Raw genomic sequence first — 20,899 nt, forward strand, 5'->3', positions numbered from 1 at the left:
ACACACACACACGAACATTCCTCCAAACTGTGAAAAATAGGCCATCAAACATTAAAAGGATGTCTGAGTTTGGAGAGTCGCTGCTCCGCTGCGATGAGAGACAGAGAAGGACAGAAACATCAAAGTGGGGTAGGAGGTGAAAGTGAGTGCGCAAAGTAATGAGGTACGATTGAGAAAAATGAAGGAGAGATAGAACAGGGGGACTAAAGGAGGAGGAGAGACAGACAGAGAGAGAGAAAGATAAGTTTGTAGTAGCAGCAGCGATGACAGCCGGACTCTAGCGGAGCATGGTCGTAAATCACACTTTTGTTTCAAAGGAGAGCATTAGGACCACCTGTCAACAATTAGTCCTCACATTGGTACCTTATTGTGTGTGTGTGTGCGTGTGCGTGTGCGTGTGCGCGTGCGTGTGTGCATTTGAAGAAGATAAACTATTTATAGAACTTTTTTATTGTAAAATACAAAAAAAGAGCAAGTCAGACTTAAATATTCCAGTGGCATTGCAGGGAACTTGCTGGACACTTTACAAGAACATTGAAGGTTTTCATAACTGATATTTTGCAGTGTAAAATGTAGTCCACAGGAAATTGAAGTCAGGTTTCACACTGTTAAGGTGTTAATCCATACCATACTGACACTAGCACTAGTACACTTTCTAAAAAAAAAAAAAGTAATAACTAAAATAACCCCAAAGCCCCTTACTGTGTGAGCTATAAGTTAGCCACGTTGTGTTCTTATAGTGTTACAAGCTCATTCATATAGTGCTCTCTTTACACTTTTTGAGTTCAAATTGTTTGACTTTCCCTTATTTTGTAAAGTGGGGTATGTCTGCGCTTGGGGACTGTGATCACATCGAACGTGTTTCTGAAAGCACCTGCACCTTTTTACTCACATTGCAAAGAATACAACATACAAGCAGAGTAATGTGTCATCTGGAGAAGTGGCTCCCAGCCCTTTTTAGACCTCCAACTCCTACACAAATTAAAAAAAAAATCTACCAAAGGGTGACAGCTTCCAGGATTAATGGTAGGCCAGCACCCCCAGTTGTGTGTGACAGCTCGTTGTGCCCTGGCTGCGTAGAGACAGACGGAGGCCACTGGCCTTTCACAGTGGGAGCGCCTGCTGTCTCAGGGTGTAAAACTAAACAAAGAAAGGTGGGGGTACTTTCATTTTGTGGGCATCAACCTAACAACAACGAGCATACTCAACAACATAGTGCAGGAAGAAAAGAAACTATTGTTTTACTTAGTAGTAAGTTTTGGTTTCTGTTTTTTTGTGATTTTTTTTTTGTGTGACTTTTTTTTATTTTTTATTTAAACAAAACAAAAGTGCAAAACATTGGTCCAGATGACAACATACAGAAAAGTACACTACACTCACCGAAGAAGGCACAGTGCACAATGTAAGTTTTGTTTTTTGCTTAATTAACAAAGTTAACAGACAGTTATCACAACTTGGATAATTTTTTATAAACGATTTTGATTCCTTTGATCAGTGGACAGGAATATAAATAACCATATTTGGCGTTTACGACCAGCTCTCTACTCATTTGTTAATTATTCCGGTGAATCTAAAGGGATCCTGCTTTGGTGCTCATGATTTCCATAAAATAAACTGAAGAATTAAGTCGCAGAGAATGTAACGACATGTGGCCTTTTCATATTGATAAAAGTTTAAACGTGGATTTTAATGCACAATTCTAACCCAAACAGTCTATCGTCAAAATTATTTTAACTGGATTGGCAGCGTACCGGTGGGTTTTAAGACAAAGGGCATCACTGCCATAGTTCTTCTTGCAGATGAGGCATTGAATTGTGAGACAGCTCGCCTCTATAATCAGACAAATAAAAGATTTTTGCGGCTGATACCGAAAAATAGATTTGCCATTATAAAGCTTGGTTGGCAAAGTAGATTGGATATCTTACTCAGAAAAATCAAGAACAGTGATGTGTAATAATCTAATGCAAAATGTAATAAAATAAGGCTAGCTTGCCCTTCCTGCAGTGAGGTTTATTTTATTTTTTTAAGATTAAGTTTTGGGCAGTGTAGGGCTTTTTTTGAGAGGACAGCTGAAGACATGAAAGGGGGAGAGAAAGGGGGAATGATATGTGGCAAAGGGCTGCAGGTCGGAGTTGAACCCCATGCCGCTGCAGTAAGGATTGATGCTCTGTACGTGGGGCGCTCGCTAAACCAGGTGAGCTATTTTAAGGTAATTGTCTTAACAGCAGCAATTATGCACACTGTAATTTTATTGACTGTGTGGTGCATTTCTGGGCTACTCTGGGTGTTTCTGGGAGAATTACGTCAATGATAAATTAAACTTGTCAAACAAGCTCTTCCACCAAAACAAGATGATTCTCGCCCTCAGAAGCAAGCATATATTTACACGGGGCAAAAGTGTCATGAAGTGCATGCATGCAGGTCATTATCAGTGTGCCAGTGAGATCTCTGTGTGGCAAGGTCATGTAGGCCTCTGCGTCTGTCATTTTAAAGATATTGTCTCCAAAGCATCCTGCCGCATGTAAATTTAGAAATCCAGCCCCCTCCACCACTACCACTGCCACCAGCGTTGATAAAAAAACTCCATAATTTGCGCCGTTTTCACCGGATGCAAACACACTGAGTCACATTTGCTTTAGTGTCTGCTTTCCGCCTGTTTTTGCAAGTCTGGTGTGAATTTTGGGCAGTGAAGGCGGTTTTCTTAGGCTGGCAGAAAGCAGCAGGGTGAGGCAAGCTGGGGCCGGGCCACCTAGCCACAACAGCTGCTCTGTGATTGTCGCCAGCGTGGACAGCGTTGATTTTTGGGAAGGAACTGTAGAAAAGTACACATCCTTCTCAAAGCTGCCAGCTCGGTTCCACCGGCAAGCCTAAAAATAGAGGCTGCAATTGCCCGTTCTCTTGTCACTGTTGAAATCTGGAATGGCTATTTACATCCCTGTACAGTACATGTTCTCCCCCTGCTCCTTTTTTTCTCTCCAAAGCCTTTCCTCTGTGTGATCAATGCATTGTCATTTGAGGTGATGACCTACAATGTGACCGTCCGACGCTGTAAAGCGCGGTTCGTCTGCGGCCCAGCGCATACAAGGCATGATTAGTGAGTGCAGTTTCTCGGCACAGGGCAGAGGTTATTGAGGCTATACCAGGCCCATAGCAGCCACTGAAGAGTTTTATTATTCAGACGTTTTTTCAGACCCAACCACAGTGAACTGCGTAATACATCAGAGTGCAGTGCAAACAGGTTTTAATCGCTCCGAAACCAACTTGAACATAATAATCCGAAAACCATAATTGTTTTCATTTGATCTGTGTTCATATATATTTTTTTTTTGCAAAGGTCTGTACTTTGCCCTCTAGTGCGGTGCTGTAGATGGAGATGATGCTTTTATCTACTGATTAGGGGTCAGCCTTTCTACACTCTTTTTTTCTACTCACCACTCTTTCTGTACTTTCCAGAATGAAATATGTGAAATGTCTCCCGCTTTCCCCTTTTCTGGGACATTCTCATGACAGTTATGACTTGGTGTGCATTTTTTAACAGGCTTGGGTGCCTTTCGTGTGTATACACAGCTCTGGTTGTACACTTCCCCACCATAAAACATCAACACGAGGCTATTAGTCAGTGCAACAGATTTGTTTCCTCACCGAGCAAAAGCCATGGTGGTCCGATCGCTGGGCCATCTGGGCCCTGGCACTGGTTGAGAGAGAAAGCGGGGGAGGCCAAAAACAAGGTGTGACGGGAAACTGTTAATTCACTTGTTGATAAAGGGACACTTCCTTGCTGCTATTAGAGGCTGACGGCTTGCTTATTTGGGTTTGGACTTTTGTTTTATCTCGCCTCCCTCCTCCCCCAGCTCTCCCCTTCGTCAGTCATCGTCCTGTGGTGAAAAACACACCAACTCTGCTGAGATCAATGCCGAGGAAGCATTACCTCATAACTGCTGGTGTGTGACACGTATGTACACGACCTCACCGTGACCCTGTTTTTGACAGTATAGGTACTGTAAGTTAAATAGTTACAGAGTACAGTTGAATATGTCGAAATCACTGTTTCACACAGATAGCAGATGGATTTACCAGAGCAAGATCGCATGTTCATTTCAAAAACTTGTAAACAGTATGTAACCATGACATAGATGACTTGTCCAGATTTTAGTCATCATGATGAGCTGTCTGCCTCGGTTCAGTATCCAGCCTGAGACTGAGCTAACCAGTTTTTGTAAAGCCACCACAGGCCCACATGTTCATCGTATAATATACATTTTCCTTTGCTCTTTCATTTAAAGTTTTCTTCCTCCTTTTCTTTTTACATCCCATTGTAGTTGCTATGACAGCTCTACTCTCTCGCTTTACCTAGGGTAGCCACAACAACCACACAACCCCCAACCCAAAGTTGGAGTGGGCAATATGGAAATAAAGTCAAGCAATCAAATTGAGGAAGATTGTGTGACAGCTACTAAATGGACCTTGTGGTGAGAATGTTTTGTCAAAAATTGAGATAGGGTTTATGAATAAAATAACCATAGTTGTATGTCTGTTGTTGGCTGATCCAGAAATTGCAGTAATATTACATTGATTGACAAAGATTAAACTTCAAATTACAATGTTACCTCAGAGCATTCCCTCTCTGATGTGTAACATTGCCTATGACAGCCAAATACAATCAAAAATACAGTATTGTTGGCAAATGTTTTTTATGGTTTTATTTGGTTCACACTGTTGGTACAGTTATGTTTGAGTTGTCTATAAAGTACAGGCAATACAACGGAACACAGAACATGATGAACCCGTAAAAACACATTGTTCACTTAGTGAAGAGTGTTTCAGCTGACAAAAACAAGGGAAAAAAATAAATAAAAAGAGTCAAATTGGAATTGCTGTTAACAACCATGTATGTTAAAGGAACAGCTACCATATGGCATAGAAATAGTCTCTGATGGTTGAACATTGTCTCATAACATTTATCATATTTGCCAAACCGACACAGGAATGTCCCAAAGTCATTAAAGGTTTAAGTCAAATTGGGGAATATATATTTAGTGTCCAATTGTAGCTTTACATTTATCTTGTGACAATATATGCCATCCTTTCTATCCATAGTTCAATAAGTAAATCTCCACATCTGTAAGAAAAGAAAAGAAAATAATAATACAAGTAATTGTTCTAGTGTTAAGGTTATATCTCTTGTTTATATTAAAGATTAGCATTGTTATTCAACTTCAGAATATTGAAGTGACATTTTAGAATCAAACCTTTTCAGGTTTCAAGTTTTGTGTTGTATATAGTTTAGTAATGTCCAGGAGAGATCATATAGAAAAGATGGAGATGGATCCGAGCTCACACTGGGAGCAACATTATCAATGCCTCCCTTTGCATGGCTTCCTTTTCTTTATCCAGGGATTGTGCTTCTATGTCTCCGTGGGAAGCTACAAATGAACAGGAACAGAAGACGAATTCAGGGGAAATCTGCGAAAATCATTGGTCAATAAAAGTGTTTCTTACTAGGCTAAAATAAACTTTTATCATTTATTCTTTCAAAAGAAAAAGTTTTATACTTGGGTAGAAAAAAAAAACATTGTTATGGAAATCATTAATTTCCAAAGGTCGTAGAAGTCTTTTACTGTAATAAGTCATGGAATTCTACATGAACTTGGTGGCGGCCCTGTGTTTTAGTACCAGGGTTGTCCTCTGTGTGGCACTGTGTGGTCAGGATTCCCAGCAGTTTGGAGAGGGAGGAGCAGAGCAGCCAGGCCGGACAGACACAGAGGAAAAGACTTGAAAAGCTTGAGTTGTGCTGCAAGGGTTTTGCTTTGATACAAATCTTGCAACAGAGAAAGAGCGGGGCAATTTCTCTGGCTTTTTTAATGAATGGTCACTTCCTCCAGCTAAAACAACTTGCAGCCCTCCTTTGGAGTTACTTTTACAGAGGCAGCCTGAACAGTGTTCTGTTAATTGTAGTGACCTCATGGCTGTGATCTCGGTCTTTTTGGCATTTTCTTTCCTCTTTTTTTTGTAATTGTCTTTAGAATATCTTGGAGGAAGTGAAGACCTTTTTTCTTTACATGTTATATATAAAAATGTTTAAACTGCTATGAAAAAAAACTAAAAACAAAACAGAGTGTGTTCTCATAATTAATATCTTTAATTTGGGTACACAGGATCCAGCGTCACATTCAAATCCTACTGAATATATCTTAATAATCTAACCTTAACATTGTTCGTCAGCATGAAATAGGAAATGACAAATAGCTTTCTAAAAGGAGCAGATGTTCTTTTAAAAGCATTTTTCCTTGTCATATAGTCAAGAGGATTAGGCTTTGTACATTACTCAGTGCATTTGATTTAACAGTTGTGTGTCATGAAAGGTAAGCTAGTGTTAGCGGCTTGTATTTGTTGCAGGCTCCATCGGCAGGCTTCTCCCTGTGGTCGGCAGAGCAGCCAAGAGCCCAGCTCGGCTTGAGTCAATAAACGGAGAGCTCAGCGCAAAACCACACTGCAATCGAACAAGCTGTTTACTCTGAAAATTAGCCTTCCCCTGTACTTTTAGGGCTTTTAAAGCGACCAAAAATACACAGAGCGAGGAATATGTATCTTGGCCGGCGTTCGGGCTCCGCCAGAGACCACTGTCCTTTTTATACGAACCCTAATAACTCAATCTCCACAACCACTAAACCCTCTTATCACTGGGTGCCCGCCACTGCACTCATCATTATTTGATTTGCAAAATTGGAAGGTAGAGATAAAGAAATAAAGCTGGCTTGCCATTACACACAGAAGGCACTTGTGGCTTCCAGCTTATTGCCTACCATGTGAGAAAGTGCATACTCTGAAAAGCCAAAGCCTTCCATTGTCACTGAATCAATAGGTTTTACGTCCCACCTTTGTTCTGTTGCAGTGTGTGGATCATTTGTTTTTTTGTGTTTCTCTCATTTCAGTTTAGTTTTTTACGCTCCTTAAAGCCAGTAGAAGTGTTTGTCTTACACCAGTGTTAGGGCTTAGCATGTCAGTTGGATAGTTTGTTACTAATTTGTTAAAGTATGTACTAAATATACTCAAAATATCACGTATTTTAAACTGTACACCTACTGATCCATTGTAGGTGTACAGCAACAACACTTAAAACCTAAATATAGGCATGTCATTCCTCAGAATTAAAAAATGTCCTGTTTCCATTGCAAGGTAGTGGGTTGTTAACATCTCTCATGACCTAAGTCACCGGCGTGTATACGTCTGTATGCAGAAACGTGAAATCACAAATATTTAATGTAAGACAAATTATTGTTGATAGAAAGTCAAGAAAATCAGAACTAAAACTGAAATCTCCAAAAAAAATTTAATTTGTTTTATATTAATTCAAGGATAAATGTGATATTGTTCTAGTAAATGCAGTCAACAATATGCACTATGCAGTGGTAATATTTAAGCATGACATGCAGTAACCTTATAGATTTACGCTTTTAAAAAACGAAAACCTCTACAATCCTGGAAACAAGCCTTGTCTTTCTTTATGCTTAACTCCTGTTTACTTGTATCATGTCTTAAGTGTTTTTGACATGCCATTCATTTAGACTCGGACGCTGTCAAAACGCTGCAAAGTTTCGATCACATCAGCCCTGCGGTTTATACCCGCTATTGAAGCAGGGCTTCCGTCACAGCCGAACTTAACTGCACCGTCAATCGATCAGCATTAGATCAGGCTCATTTTTAAATGGCCAAATAAGATCAGATCAATACGTGGGACGTGTGTGTGTGTGTGTGTGTGTGTGTGTGTGTGTGTGTGTGTGTGTGTGTGTGTGTGTGTGTGTGTGTGTGTGTGTGTGTGTGTGTGTGTGTGTGTGTGTGTGTGTGTGCGTGTTTATGACAGGGCTGGGATGTTTGATGCAGATGAAAGAAGACAGGGCTGCTGTGATAAAACAATTAACAAAATACCAACATCATTAAAGAAAAGCTTGAACCGAAATCTGCATTACCTGCAGAAAAACCACCATTTGTCACCATGATCATGAAGGCAACGTTTCAGTTTGACGTTACAATTTGGATCCAGTTGCTCATAGAGAGGATAGCTGTGACAGCAGCACAGACGTCCCATTATCTCCTCTGTGCCTCTCTTATTGTTTCCTCTCCTGCGGACCACGGGGTTATGGAAGGAGAATCATTTAGACCCAGACTGAGTGACGGATGCAGCCAAACCTCTGAGGGGGAAGGGGAAGGGGCGCTTCTTCACATTTAGCTTCAATCACACTCTGATCTGTTTGTTATCACATATAATGCCATAATAAATACCAACATTTGTAAAAAAATAAATACATAAAAATTGCACAGGCAACATGCAATTCATTCGAAAAAATTAGGATGGCATTCTATCTTTTTTTCTTCACTCTTGTCTACTTGATGATGGTCGCTTTTCCCCTTGAGGTCATTTTATCACTTTATGTCCTGCCAAATCTAACTAGAATATCTAGCCAGAAGTGCAAAAGGCAAATGCAGTGCAGAGAATTATACAGAATACATAGTTATAAATAATATAGAATGTTAAAAAAAAAATGGTAAGGGTATGAAAAGTATAAATACGCTAGAAATATGCAGTATACAGGTACAAGTTTAAAAAAAAAAGATATAATGCATATAAGTACAAAAAATGCTAATATTAAGAAATTATAGTGTGCTGTGATTTTAGTAGGATGTTCCTCTTGCAGTAGATTAACATGTAAAAATCGCATTTTTGGTTAATAATGGTCCAATTCTAAATCATTCATTTTCTATGTAGGTGTTCAAACATTTTTGTCATCACCTACATTAGGGAACCAAATTGATTAAAACACTAAATCTTATTTCTAACCTCACATTTTGCATACTGCTTGTGTTTAGGTCACACACTTCAGTAACATGAGTGTGTAAAATAATTTAACCCAATGTAAGACATTTTAAAAACTTCTTTGCATGTTGCTGCTCTCTCTTAATTGGTTTGTAAGGGTGTGTGTGTGTGTGTGTGTCCGTGTTTTTGCGTGCAATACAACAGCTGCTGCTTTTTCCTCTTCATTACAACACAAACTGCTCTGAGCACGACACTCGTTATACAGTATGTTACACACTTTAAAATCTCTTCCTTTATTTTTAGCTCTCAAATTTTGTGATGAAATTCGAAAACTCATGCCCTGGGATTTTTTTTTTTTGACTGTTTTTTTAAGCTCCCTGACATGAGAAATGTAATGAAAATACAAAACGTTCAAAAAATGTTCCCAAATAGGGCTGTTAATAAAACCTCCCCGTTAGCTTGTGGTTTGGGAGTGGGGGACCGGGCAGGAAGCCATTTTCACACAGGCTGGCCTGACCTCGACTCTTAGCTTTGACTGAAAATAGCAGACAAGCAAGATCACCGTACAAAGAGAAAAGAGAGGGAGGGAAACGGAAAACTGAGGAGATAGAGCCCTCCGCTGAACGTTACCTGAGAGAGAAAGAAAAAAGAAAGGAGGAGGAGAAAAAAAAACTTGATGGCTTTTCCACCAGCCTTCCGATTCCTTTGTAAAACAGTAAATCTTGTGAAGTTTATTTTCTTTGCAGCATCTGTGTTTTATAAGGGATCTTTTAATTTGTTTTTACTCTGTCCAGTGGGGGATCCCTGCTCCTTCTTCTTTCCCCCCCTTCATCTCTGTCTCTTCTCCTCAGTTCTTCCCCCCCCCCCCTCTCTCTCCCTCTCTTTCCTCCCCTTGTGGAAGTGAGTGTTTTAATAATGATACTTTGGGGAACTGGGATGTGTAGAACTGCTTTCTCTTGCTGCACAGAAAGAGTACAGCTCCCCTCCCTCTCTTCCTCCCTCCTCTTTATTCTTCTCCCTCTCCCCTGCTCTAATCCCTCCCTCCTTCAACATGTCTGGGACTATCAAGGAATGAATGGTGGAACGTGGGGTTAGACTGATACAGGTTTGCCGATATTGGTCAGTTATCAAAGAACCATTTTAAAAAGAATCATTGTCAATACTGTCAATAGGTTTGACCACCAGGCCTAATTCTAGACAGGCACTGTCATCTACTTACTGCGTGGCGGAGGTTACGCAACACAGCCCATATATTAATTTAAGACTATACTGCTATAATATAATTTGATGATTTTTTGCTAGGAATTTGCCTTCTGGATAAGGAAGGCTCCTCACTTTTGCAAGGATAAAAAAAATAATGCCAAGCTTTCAGTCACCAGACCATCATCAGGTTATAGACATTGGACATACAAAGATCTCAGCATTAATTTGTCACCATAATGTTGTTTTCCTGTCTACAGACGTTTGAAAAGAGTTTTTTTTGGCCATGAAAATAGGAAGTAAGCAAAATTTACCAGCTTTAATAATAAATATATTGCCTTGCAAGGACATAATAGGTGCTTTGTCTTCCGTACTCTAACTCCTTCTCTTTCTCTACCCCTGCATCTCACAGCTGCAATATCATCCTCAGGTCCAAGGTCTAGCCTAATTCCCAGAGCATCACTCAACATGTCACCTGCTTAACCTGCTGCCTCTGAACCTAGTTCCTCTCCACTCCTGCTAGAGTTTTCTTTTCCTTTTGACTGAAATCTCCTCTCTGGCAGAACAATTCAAATAAGACACAGTGTTTGTGTGGACATACATAGTCTTCAGAGCTTATCCTTTCGCACGTCTGCTCCTCATTGGAAGCGTCCTGCTTGTATTGGATGCAAATAGGGTATTAAAAGAGGGAAGAGAAACATGAGATAGCGTGACACGGAGCACCTGAGGAGAGAGAAAGTGCGAAGGCTAGAGAGAGAGAGGCTCAATGCGAGAAGAGAATGCAAATGCTGTTGAGACAGGGAGGGATAGCTGGACGGATGGATGGATGGAGAGCTGGATGGATGGTTGGATTAAGGGAGAAAGGGAGACGAGGGTCAGGTGACAGTGTGACTTTTTGGCAGGGTCAGAGTTTTTCTCTGGACGACGGCGACAGAGCTGGATTTGCATTGATGGATCTTCTTTCCATGGGCATGTCATGTATCAGTGCTTGGGCACATCACGCCCCGGTCATTAATCAAATCATGGCCTCTGTCGAGAGCTGTCTGTCCGCCAGACACTTCTCACCCGTCTACCTCTCTCTCCCTTTCTCTTTGTAGCAGCCTTGTAGCCTTTCTCTCTTTCTTTCTTTTCGGCAAAGACTTTGTCTTTCAGTTTTGATTTATTATAATTAATACCCAGATATGTCAGTAATAGTTGAGAACATGCAACAAGCCTGTAAAGTTACATTTCAACAGGTAATTTATAAGTTCTTTTCAAAGTTGAAACCAAGGCTCCAGCGTTAGTGGCAGTTCTACGAGCAATAGTTTCCGCAGTACTGTAGTGATAGGTACAGGTAATAGGGATGGAAGGGTGAAAATAACAGCTGGCGATAAATATGAATGTGACCTGAATGTGATCAGTAAAATAAAAAAAAATAAAAAGTGTAATACTTGAATTTTAAATCAATTGTAAGAGTAAAAATTAATAAAAGTAGTGGTTTTGTTTTCGAAATTTCAGTCTTTGTTAAATAATGGACACATTAACTGACCTGATTTTCGCTGCCACTGTTAGCCATAGGTGGATATGGACACGCCCTTAATCAGTTGTTGGCATTTGTCTGCTCTACGACTCTCTCCATGAAACAGCCAAGAAGTGCAATTTCACAGAATTGCTTTGGCAAAACTCTTTTAACAGTGCCAAAGGGGCGCCTGGGTAGCTCAACTGGTAGAGCGTGCGTATTATTTGTAAGTTTGCACTAATCGTAGAACAGGAAGTGACAATAATTGTGTCATTATACTGTCTTTATCAGCAGCAGTATCTCAGTCAGTGTCGTCATTTGTCGTAAATGTTATCAATAATGATTTAGAATATAGCACTCACAGCCATTTTGTCTACATTAGAGCATAAAATAACTTAAACAAGGGAACTCTGAAACATGGGAAAACACTTTAAAAAAATGGGAAGAACACACACACACACCAGAAACGTAATCATCCCTACACCCCATTTCAATGTGTATTTCTATTTCATCAATTTAAGATCTGTTTCACAAACACACAATGTGTGTTTTTTTTGCTGTCCAACTGTTCAGTTCTAGGAAAAAAAAATCCTTCTTACACTCATTTTTTGTATGTAGACTTTATGAAAGTTGATAAAAGTCAAACCTTTATGCAATAGAAGCAAAACCTTTACTTGATCAATGTCCATCCATACTTACTCATTCCGTCTACAACTCCCCACCACACACACCTACACAAACATGGACATCAGGCACCCTTGCTGTCTGTCTGTCTTTTCTTGGATCATCTTCTGCCGGTGCGTGATCTTTAACACGTTCCACATTAACTTGCCTTCACTGGGGGGCTATGACAGTTTAGGACCCCTTGGCCTTGACTGACAGCACCGTATGCCTGTTTGGTCAACAGTGATCATCACCCCTCATCTCTGTCCCGCCAACACCAGTTCTACAATCCACAGCGGGGCTTATTTTTAAGGGTGTGGGGGTGACAGCAAATAATGCCATGGAGCAAAAGTGAAATGTTCAGTTTAAACGAGGATGCTAAATTCATCGACACCCCCACCCCCAATCTTCACCCTCCACTCCCCTCTTAGCTGAAGCACCATTATGGCTTTTCAGGCTGCTTCCTGTACAGATTTTTCTGTTCCTTGTTTGCCCCCTCCCCTCAACACAAAAGGTGGCTGCCCAGGCTCTGGGGGTGTAGCACTTTTGAAATGTGAAGGGCTTTCAGGAGCTGCCCTGGTACAGACCTTGGTTGGTCTTACCAAGAGAGGAGCAGAAGGAAATGAAGGACGGGTTTGTGTAATGGTCTCCTCCCCCCCCCCTCCGAAGGTCAGACAGCATTGTTGGCCTGCAGAGGTCTAAAAGAAGCCCTTTAGAGGAACACAAAGCGGAGGTTTGGCAGGACTAATGAAACTCAGAGCTACATGTTAATGATCTAAAAGACTGGACCAAAACACTAAGCAGTCCCTTTCCGCTCGCATTCAGCCTCCTCTTGATCGCTCCTTCCAAATAATGACAAGGCACTCTCCTCCTCTACCTTTATTATAACCTTTGATGTCCGCCTTGTTTTCTTTGTCTCCGCGCCCCCCTCTCCCTCCTTTTCATTCCTTTATGTTACGCGGCTGTCATTCATCTATTAAGGCAACAAATGGAACAACGACATTCAGAGAGCGTATTGTGGTGCACCCACAGGTTTGCTCTTTATTTCTTTTGAAAGCACTTGAACTTGGAATTTTCCTTGGGCTGCCCACTGAATCAGCAGTATACACTTTTGCTGTTGTACCTATTGTCACAGGATTACAGGGACATATTTGTTTTATAATCCACAATTATTGTCCCCTATAGTGTAATGTTTCTATGTAACTGTTGTGTGTGACTGTTTCTTTTCCCATTGTAGGGTCACCTTACCAAAACTACGAAACAAACCCGTATTGTCATACTTATTAGCCCTAGTGATACGCTGCCCTGCAGGTTGTTCTGATTTTAGTTGTCCAGGCATAGAAAGGAAATCCTCTGTGATTTGTAGCTCCACCCCAGTACAACTGAGTTAAATGGATCTGTGGTTATGATTTTCACCACATTTAAAAATGAAGTATAGAAGTTAAACAGCAACAGTCTTCTAACAAACAGTGTCCGTAAAAACCACGCACGTGTGTGTGTACTGAATGCCTAGTCTGCAATTTGAAGTGAGTGACGAGAAAATGAACAAGTGAATTTTTAATTTCATTCAAACAATTTTTTTTTTTTAATTCAATAACAATTAGCATATATAAAGCACTGAAAATGAATTATGTATACAAAGTTGTACCAGTATTCACAATGTAATTCTCAGTACACTGCAGCTATTACATGGGGTGGCTCTTGATTAACATCTTTGTCCTGTCAACTCCAAATCGGATGAAAAGGAGATTTCTCTGACCTTGCTATCCAGGGAGCATTCAGTACTGAAACACTTTTAATAGCCCTGTATTTCTGTTTTGTTTCCAGCCAAGCTGAGCAGCCAGGATTCTTACAACAACTTCACCAATAACAACATGGGGAACCCGCGACTGTCCCCGCTGCCCAGCCTCACTGTGGTGCTGCCTCTGGCTCAGATCAAACAGCCCATGACCCTGGGCACCATCACCAAACGCACAGGGTAGGTAGCGCACACGCACACACACACACACACACACACACGCACACGCACACACAAACACCTCAGTATTAAGTTTATGAGATGTGTATCACATTTAAAAGTCATCTTATTTAAACACTCAATACATTTTTATAACACTATAATGTAGCTGCAAGCAGAAATAAGGATATTTTTCAAGTGCTTATTGTGTCATGTGTGTCAATTATTATACTTTCAGTTTCAGTTTAGTTGAGTCATTCAAACGTGTTAAGACATGAATGAACGAAATTCGTTACCCTGGTCAAGCAGTGAACCCAATAAAGAACAGTTTGCAATGTCATATGGCTTATCATAACTTGCTGCAGCTGTGATCATATTTATTAACAGTTTGTATACATTTACAAATCATTCACAGTCAAGTTAAAACAGTCCATTAATGTGCTCTAGACTTATGACCTGTTGAGCTTGAAGAAGAGCTTGGAAATAATAATAAGAGAGAGGAAATAATAAACTAAAGGTACTTGCTTCAAAGTCCACTTACCAGATGTCTCCTGTAGCTTTCAGGCTCTTCTTAGTGCCTTCCTCGCTGGATTTTAATTTGCTCAGTTGTCATATTATGAAAATAAATGCATACTTATCTATGTTTATGAAAAATGCTTAAATATAATGAACACATACTATATATCTTATAAATATACAAAAATATATATAAAAATAAATATACAATGTTCATCTTTTCTATGTACAACTGTGTTATATTGTCAGTCATTCATTATTTGTTGATACACCAGTTACAGATACTTCACAACAGGAGTTGACTAATATTTTATCAATAATAATTTCATAAATGCCCTTATATATGACTAAATCTACACTGTATTATGTTGTACTGGGTTATAACATATTTATTAACTGCTTCCAGATGCTAAATAGGGGGTTAAATAAAGTGTTTCCTTATTTATGTTGTATGAAAATACATTAGAAAAGAATATGCACTACGAAACAAAGTTTAAAAAAAAAAAATCTTTGCGCATTGACATTATTCTCTGAATCTGGGATTCCTCAGACCAGCTGCCTTTGGCATTTTACCTCCCACTTTTACCATCTGCAGGATGTGAGCTCAATCTAGAGCTTTCACTGTCAGTGGTACCATCAAAGGTTATATGAATGTGTGACTTTTATATATGTATTTATACATTATACTCATATTTTAGTCGCTGTGGTTGTTTTCAAGAAGAACTCTCGTTTGTAAAAATAAATAAATAAATAAATAAATATATAATAATAAAAATAATCCAGGTACAATGCACCAAAGGGTATACAGCTGAAGCCTATAACATGTAATGTGTTCAGAGGGAGTGTAAAGGGTTATTGTCAACCAACTACCAAATTTACAGTTTGGCGACTGTTGAGACAAACATTTAAATCACACTGCATCGCATCCTTAGCTGCAGTCTGTGATTTGCTGTCTTTTCCCATTAATCACATTGTAAAAACACTGTATTGTGTCAACAGTGGCCTTGTGTAGGCCAAAGCTTTTCCTCTCACATCCAGCTGATGCTCATGGACTTCTTTTGTCTCAGGCCACCACTTTTTTGCATAGGGTAATGAAGCAGAACACACATGCGAGTCTGGTCTGTGGGCTGTTTGGAAAGCAGATAAAACACATTGTGCAAATCAAGAACAGAAATAAAACCTCGCCAATCATTTTTAAATTATATTCAAGTCATATTAAATGCAGTGTAACCCCACTAGCTTCGAGTATTGAAAGTTCAGTTTGAAAAGTGAGACAGCTCTGCTCTCATGCACCACTGTCCTCCTTTTTTTTTTCTTTTTCACCTGGATCTTTGCCATGCATTGAAATTATGTAGTTTTAAGACCATCAGCAACTACAGGCCTTTGCTAAGTGCATTTACATACAGTACAGGTGGCTTCACAAATATGGGCCTATTTTAATATTTTCATTTAAATGTAATTTTCATGCCCTGTTTGAATGGTAAATGCTATAATGATTCAAACAGACGGTGAGGGATTTATTCCCCGTGATATTTGATAAGTGAGCTTTGAGGATGAAAATAGAGACCTGATCCTGCGGTCAATGTGAACAACATTAGGCCATTTTCCAAATCATTAAGATGACTTGCAAAGGTCATTTGCTTTGTGAAATTATTATACATTATTTATGGGCCACTGCGGTGTCCTGCTTTGGTTTATGTGTTATGTCCTGGTGCTGGTGGTTTGCATTTGGTTTAGCAGTTGTTTAGCGGTAATGTTTAAAGTCATTCGATGTGAGATTCTCAAAATAGGTCGGATTTCAATGGTTTCATTTAAGGCCTTGAAGGTAAATATGTCCTTATTCACCTTCAGTGAGAGAGTTTTAGGTTGCTTGTGTTCACCAATAGTTTTCAATAAATGTGTTGTTTTCTTAAAAATCTGTGATTGATAGATAGATAGATAGATAGATAGATAGATAGATAGATAGATAGATAGACAGATAGACAGATATATATTATCCGTTGCAACTTTATAAGAGCCCTCCAAATAATGTTTATAGATTTTTTCTTTTTTAAATCTGTGATAATCTGAAAGAATATTCTTAATTTTATTTGTATTATGTCAATTTGGAGTTCACATTTTTTGCTGTGATGTTTTGATTTTATTTTATTGTCTCCATCCTATACTAGGCTCTCATTCGCTTTTATTTTTGTTGACTTATTGATGATTTTTTTTTTAATGCATCAATTTTAACAACTAATCACTCATTGCTACTATGATTGTATTATTTTTTTATTTCTTTGGCAATAAGCTGTCGCTACTGTGTAGTTTTATTATTTTGCCTCCATCTTTGGTGATAAGCGGTTATTAGTACTTTTCATTTATGTATTTGTTATTTTTAGTTTTACTACTGCCAAGCGTTTTTTTTTTCTTTCTCCAATATAAAATATGAAATATGGGGCAGTTTATTGTTTTTAAACATTTTGATTCTAGTGGCAATATTAGACCATAGCAATGGTTCCATAGCAATGCATTTTATAATACATGAATCTGAGAAACAAACAGTAAAGAAAACATTTTGCCTAAATACAATGTTTTCTGTAGTTAGCAGAATTTTCAGGAACTATATGATCAAACAATAAGAAGCTGACTAGACATTTGTTGGAATTTGTTGGTTGGAGATATAGGTGACACCCTTTTTGTTTTTGTGTTTTGGGATTTTGGGTGCTGATCATGAAATATCCAGCGGTGTTCTTGTAGATTCAGAACAAAACAGAAATAGAATGGATATCAGTAGCTGTATGCCAAAGCAATCTTTCCTTGAAATGTCCCACAGGGCGCTGTTAGACTGTCATTTGCTGTTCAGAACAGCGAATGTAAAAGCTTCCATGATTTTACTATAGGTTGAATCATTTTAAACGATGGTGTATGCATTTGGGACTGGGTCAAAAATAAATTGCAGTCTCTGTTCATTGTAATGAAGTAACATGTTACCCAGTGCGACTGCTATGCTCATTGATGTATTTTTTTTAAGTAGTTTTTGGACAATAATGGAGCTACATGGCACAGAGGAATAAGATATATCAACACGTACAGTACTTATTACTAAGGTATATTCATATTTTGGATAATTGGATATTTTCATGGGATTTCTTGACAATATGAACAATAGAAGATATAGGCATATTTTTCCTTAACCTTCAAACCATCTATTTGTGTAAGAGGTCTACAAATATTCCACATTTTTCACCCATTATACTTGGTCAAACACCTCACACAACTATGCTGGCTCTTTAGGACATTATCAGGCCTGGTAGGCTGCCTCAGTATTCCTTCACCCATCCATCCAGGCCAGAGGAGGCGTCAGTATTAATGCATTAGGACATGCAGCTGTGCAGCCTGCTCCTGCATGCACACGGCTGCACCAGTACACCAACAACACACGCACACGCACACACACACACACACACACACACACACACACACACACACACACACACACACACACACACACACACACACACACACACACACACACACACACACACACACACACACACACACACACACACACACACACACACACACACACACCCACCCACCCACACGCAGAGTAAAGCAACAGGTTTGGCCCCTAGAGTGGGGGGTGATATCATATGCTTTCACGCTATACTTGCACAGGAGTGCCCAGGCACCATCTGTCTGTCTGTGCAGCCTCTCTCTTTTGTGTGTGTGTGTGTGTGTGTGTGTGTGTGTGTGTGTGTGTGTGTGTGTGTGTGTGTGGAGCGTCCAGCAGCTGTATTTACACCTGTATGGGCAGATTCCTGTTGGCAGGGCAGCAGAGGAACACACCAGCTGCTTAACCTACATTCCCTACCAGGCTTTGTGTGCACTGTGCCGTGACACACACATAGACGAGTTGATGAAGCTTTTACCCCCTTTGTGTGACCAGGCTCACTGAAACAACCCTGGCACGCCTATAGACCACCAATGTGTAAAAATGCTGCTGTTTGTCTTCCGTCGCCTCAAATTTTTTACATCAATGAAAACCGCAACAAGTTCATGCAGAGTCCCCTCCTCTCTTAATTTAGATTTTGGTGTTTTTCCCCCGCCAAAGGGAGGTAGAGTCGGATGTGTCTCAGCATCCGGCTGATAACCCCCCTCCAGACGAGGCCAGGTCAGGGAGTGGAGGAGCACAGCCAAGCTTCTGCTAGTCCTCAAAGTCTTCTGAGAGTCCTGAACAAGGAGAGGAGTGTTTGCTCTGACTCGCCCTCTTGTTTCATGTCAGCCAAATTTGGTAGAACGTTGGCCCCAGATTAATTAAATCCCAAGGTAGAAAAAGACATCGTCACAAAATCAAAAGATTCTCTCTTGGTGAGCTGTCACTGGCGGAACTTAATCTGTGAAAAAGATTAAGAGAGAAATATTCAATCAGTCAGCTCCAAAAGTGCATTTGTCCCTATAGTCATCAGAGTTGTATGAGGATTTAACTTGTCAAAATGCCTGAGACTGATACATGTGGGATTTGTAGGCAGACAAACTATTGCACACTTATCCCATCTACACACAGTCTGACTTTAATACAGACAAATGAAAATCCAAATGGAAAGATTGTCACACACAAAACAAAACACTACCCTTGACCAAATCCCGCTGATGACATTTTCAAGCAAATGCAGATGGAATGCAGGCGATGTAACGAGAAAGACAGCAGCAAGAGAATGAGTGAGACCCAGTGACCTGCTGCAGATGTGCCCTCAGATTACTGTAATACGTTTGTCTGAGCCAGCCCCGTACATTGTCTTACAGAGCCTCACTGAGACCGGATATAGAAAGGGGCTTTAAGAATGCAATGCCCAACATCCCGTGGCAGCAAGACTAAACCATTTGTACAAATCACCTCACTTTCCTCCCCTTTTAATGGCCCAGGCGGAGCTGCTATTAGGGCCAACGGGTTAAGAGATGAATGTGTGAATGATTATTCTCTGGGAGTGGGGTCATAGCCCTCATAGGTCGAGTGCGGTCGCTCTTTTCCCCTTTTTCTACTTCCTCTTTCTCTCAGTAACGCACCCACTCACAATCCTACTCCTCCAATCCTTACTCTCCTTTTACTCCACTGACTCCTGATAACTCATGTTTCCCAACATGCCACTGACCTTTGTGGGACTCTTCTCCACCAATCCTGCTGGATCTGGCTGTGCATCATATAACTGTGCGGCCTTTTTTTTATCGCAAACTTCCAGCTCAACATGACATTGTTCTTTTGATTAAGTGTTAACAGTGTGCAATTTGATATTCTGATTCACACTAAACCTTAAATGCTATGCTTTTCAATTTAACATCACACATACTTTGTGGTTTGCGGCAATTATTAACGATTAAAACTGCTCAAAGAATCACCTACTTTAAAGCTTTAGTGTGCAACTTTTTAATATTAACGTCCGTTACATTCAAGCCATTGCCAAATACGTTGCTACAAAGCTAATTAAGACTATCAGCTCCACACAACTCTTTCTGTATTTCTCAGTATGGCTGTGTTCAGAATATTGTGTCGTCCGGTGACGTTGCCGCGCAGAAACTCGAATGAAGATAATTACCTCTTCTTTTTTAAAATTTTCTGTGTCCTCCTTGGCTACTAGCAACTGCGTGGGGGGATTCCAAGTATGAAAACAAAACTCTCATACTTAGAATTCCTCATGGGGGTGGCAGAAACTAGGCACTATAGCTTTAATCAAGGTAGTTGTTTTAATTTTGAAAAAAAGATCTGTTTTGAAAACTCAGAGAATGTGGTTAATAGATAGATAGATAGATAGATAGATAGATAGATAGATAGATAGATATTATAATCATCTGTTGCAAATTTAAAATAGCCATCCAAATAATGTGCATATTGACATTTGCAAACGATATCTTGAAGGTTTACAAATCATCTGGTAATCATTCACTAGAACTTAATATTATATACAAATACTAACAAATTATGGCATTAAATAATTTGTAAACATTATTTAGTATCATTTCATTAAAATAACTTATTTTAAGATAAATTATCTATCAATTTAATATTTATGTGTGATGGTTATAATACTGGGTTATAACTGATAATAATAATAATTACAGTAGAAGGGAATATAATATAATAATATTAAAATAATAATAGCAGAAATTATTATAGAAATACGACTAATATTAAGAATTGTAGCACTGGGCGTCAAGCAGCATCACGGCTGCAGGCGCAACCACGATCCGGGTGCAACCGCGATCCACTAGCTCT

At 39.6% G+C, this 20,899-nt stretch overlaps 1 protein-coding gene across 2 annotated transcripts in view; it reads left to right on the plus strand.

Moving 5' to 3' along the window:
- bcas3 (BCAS3 microtubule associated cell migration factor) overlaps positions 1–20,899 on the plus strand; it is a 312,552-nt gene that overhangs the window by 68,111 nt on the left and 223,542 nt on the right. For both annotated transcript variants that reach the window (XM_032508209.1, XM_032508217.1), the window contains exon 16: positions 14,001–14,151. In XM_032508209.1, coding sequence (XP_032364100.1) covers positions 14,001–14,151 — 151 coding nt within the window. The remainder of the gene's footprint in view (positions 1–14,000; positions 14,152–20,899) is intronic.

Source organism: Etheostoma spectabile, chromosome 3 (genome assembly GCF_008692095.1).
Source record: "Etheostoma spectabile isolate EspeVRDwgs_2016 chromosome 3, UIUC_Espe_1.0, whole genome shotgun sequence".
Lineage (NCBI taxonomy): Eukaryota > Metazoa > Chordata > Actinopteri > Perciformes > Percidae > Etheostoma > Etheostoma spectabile.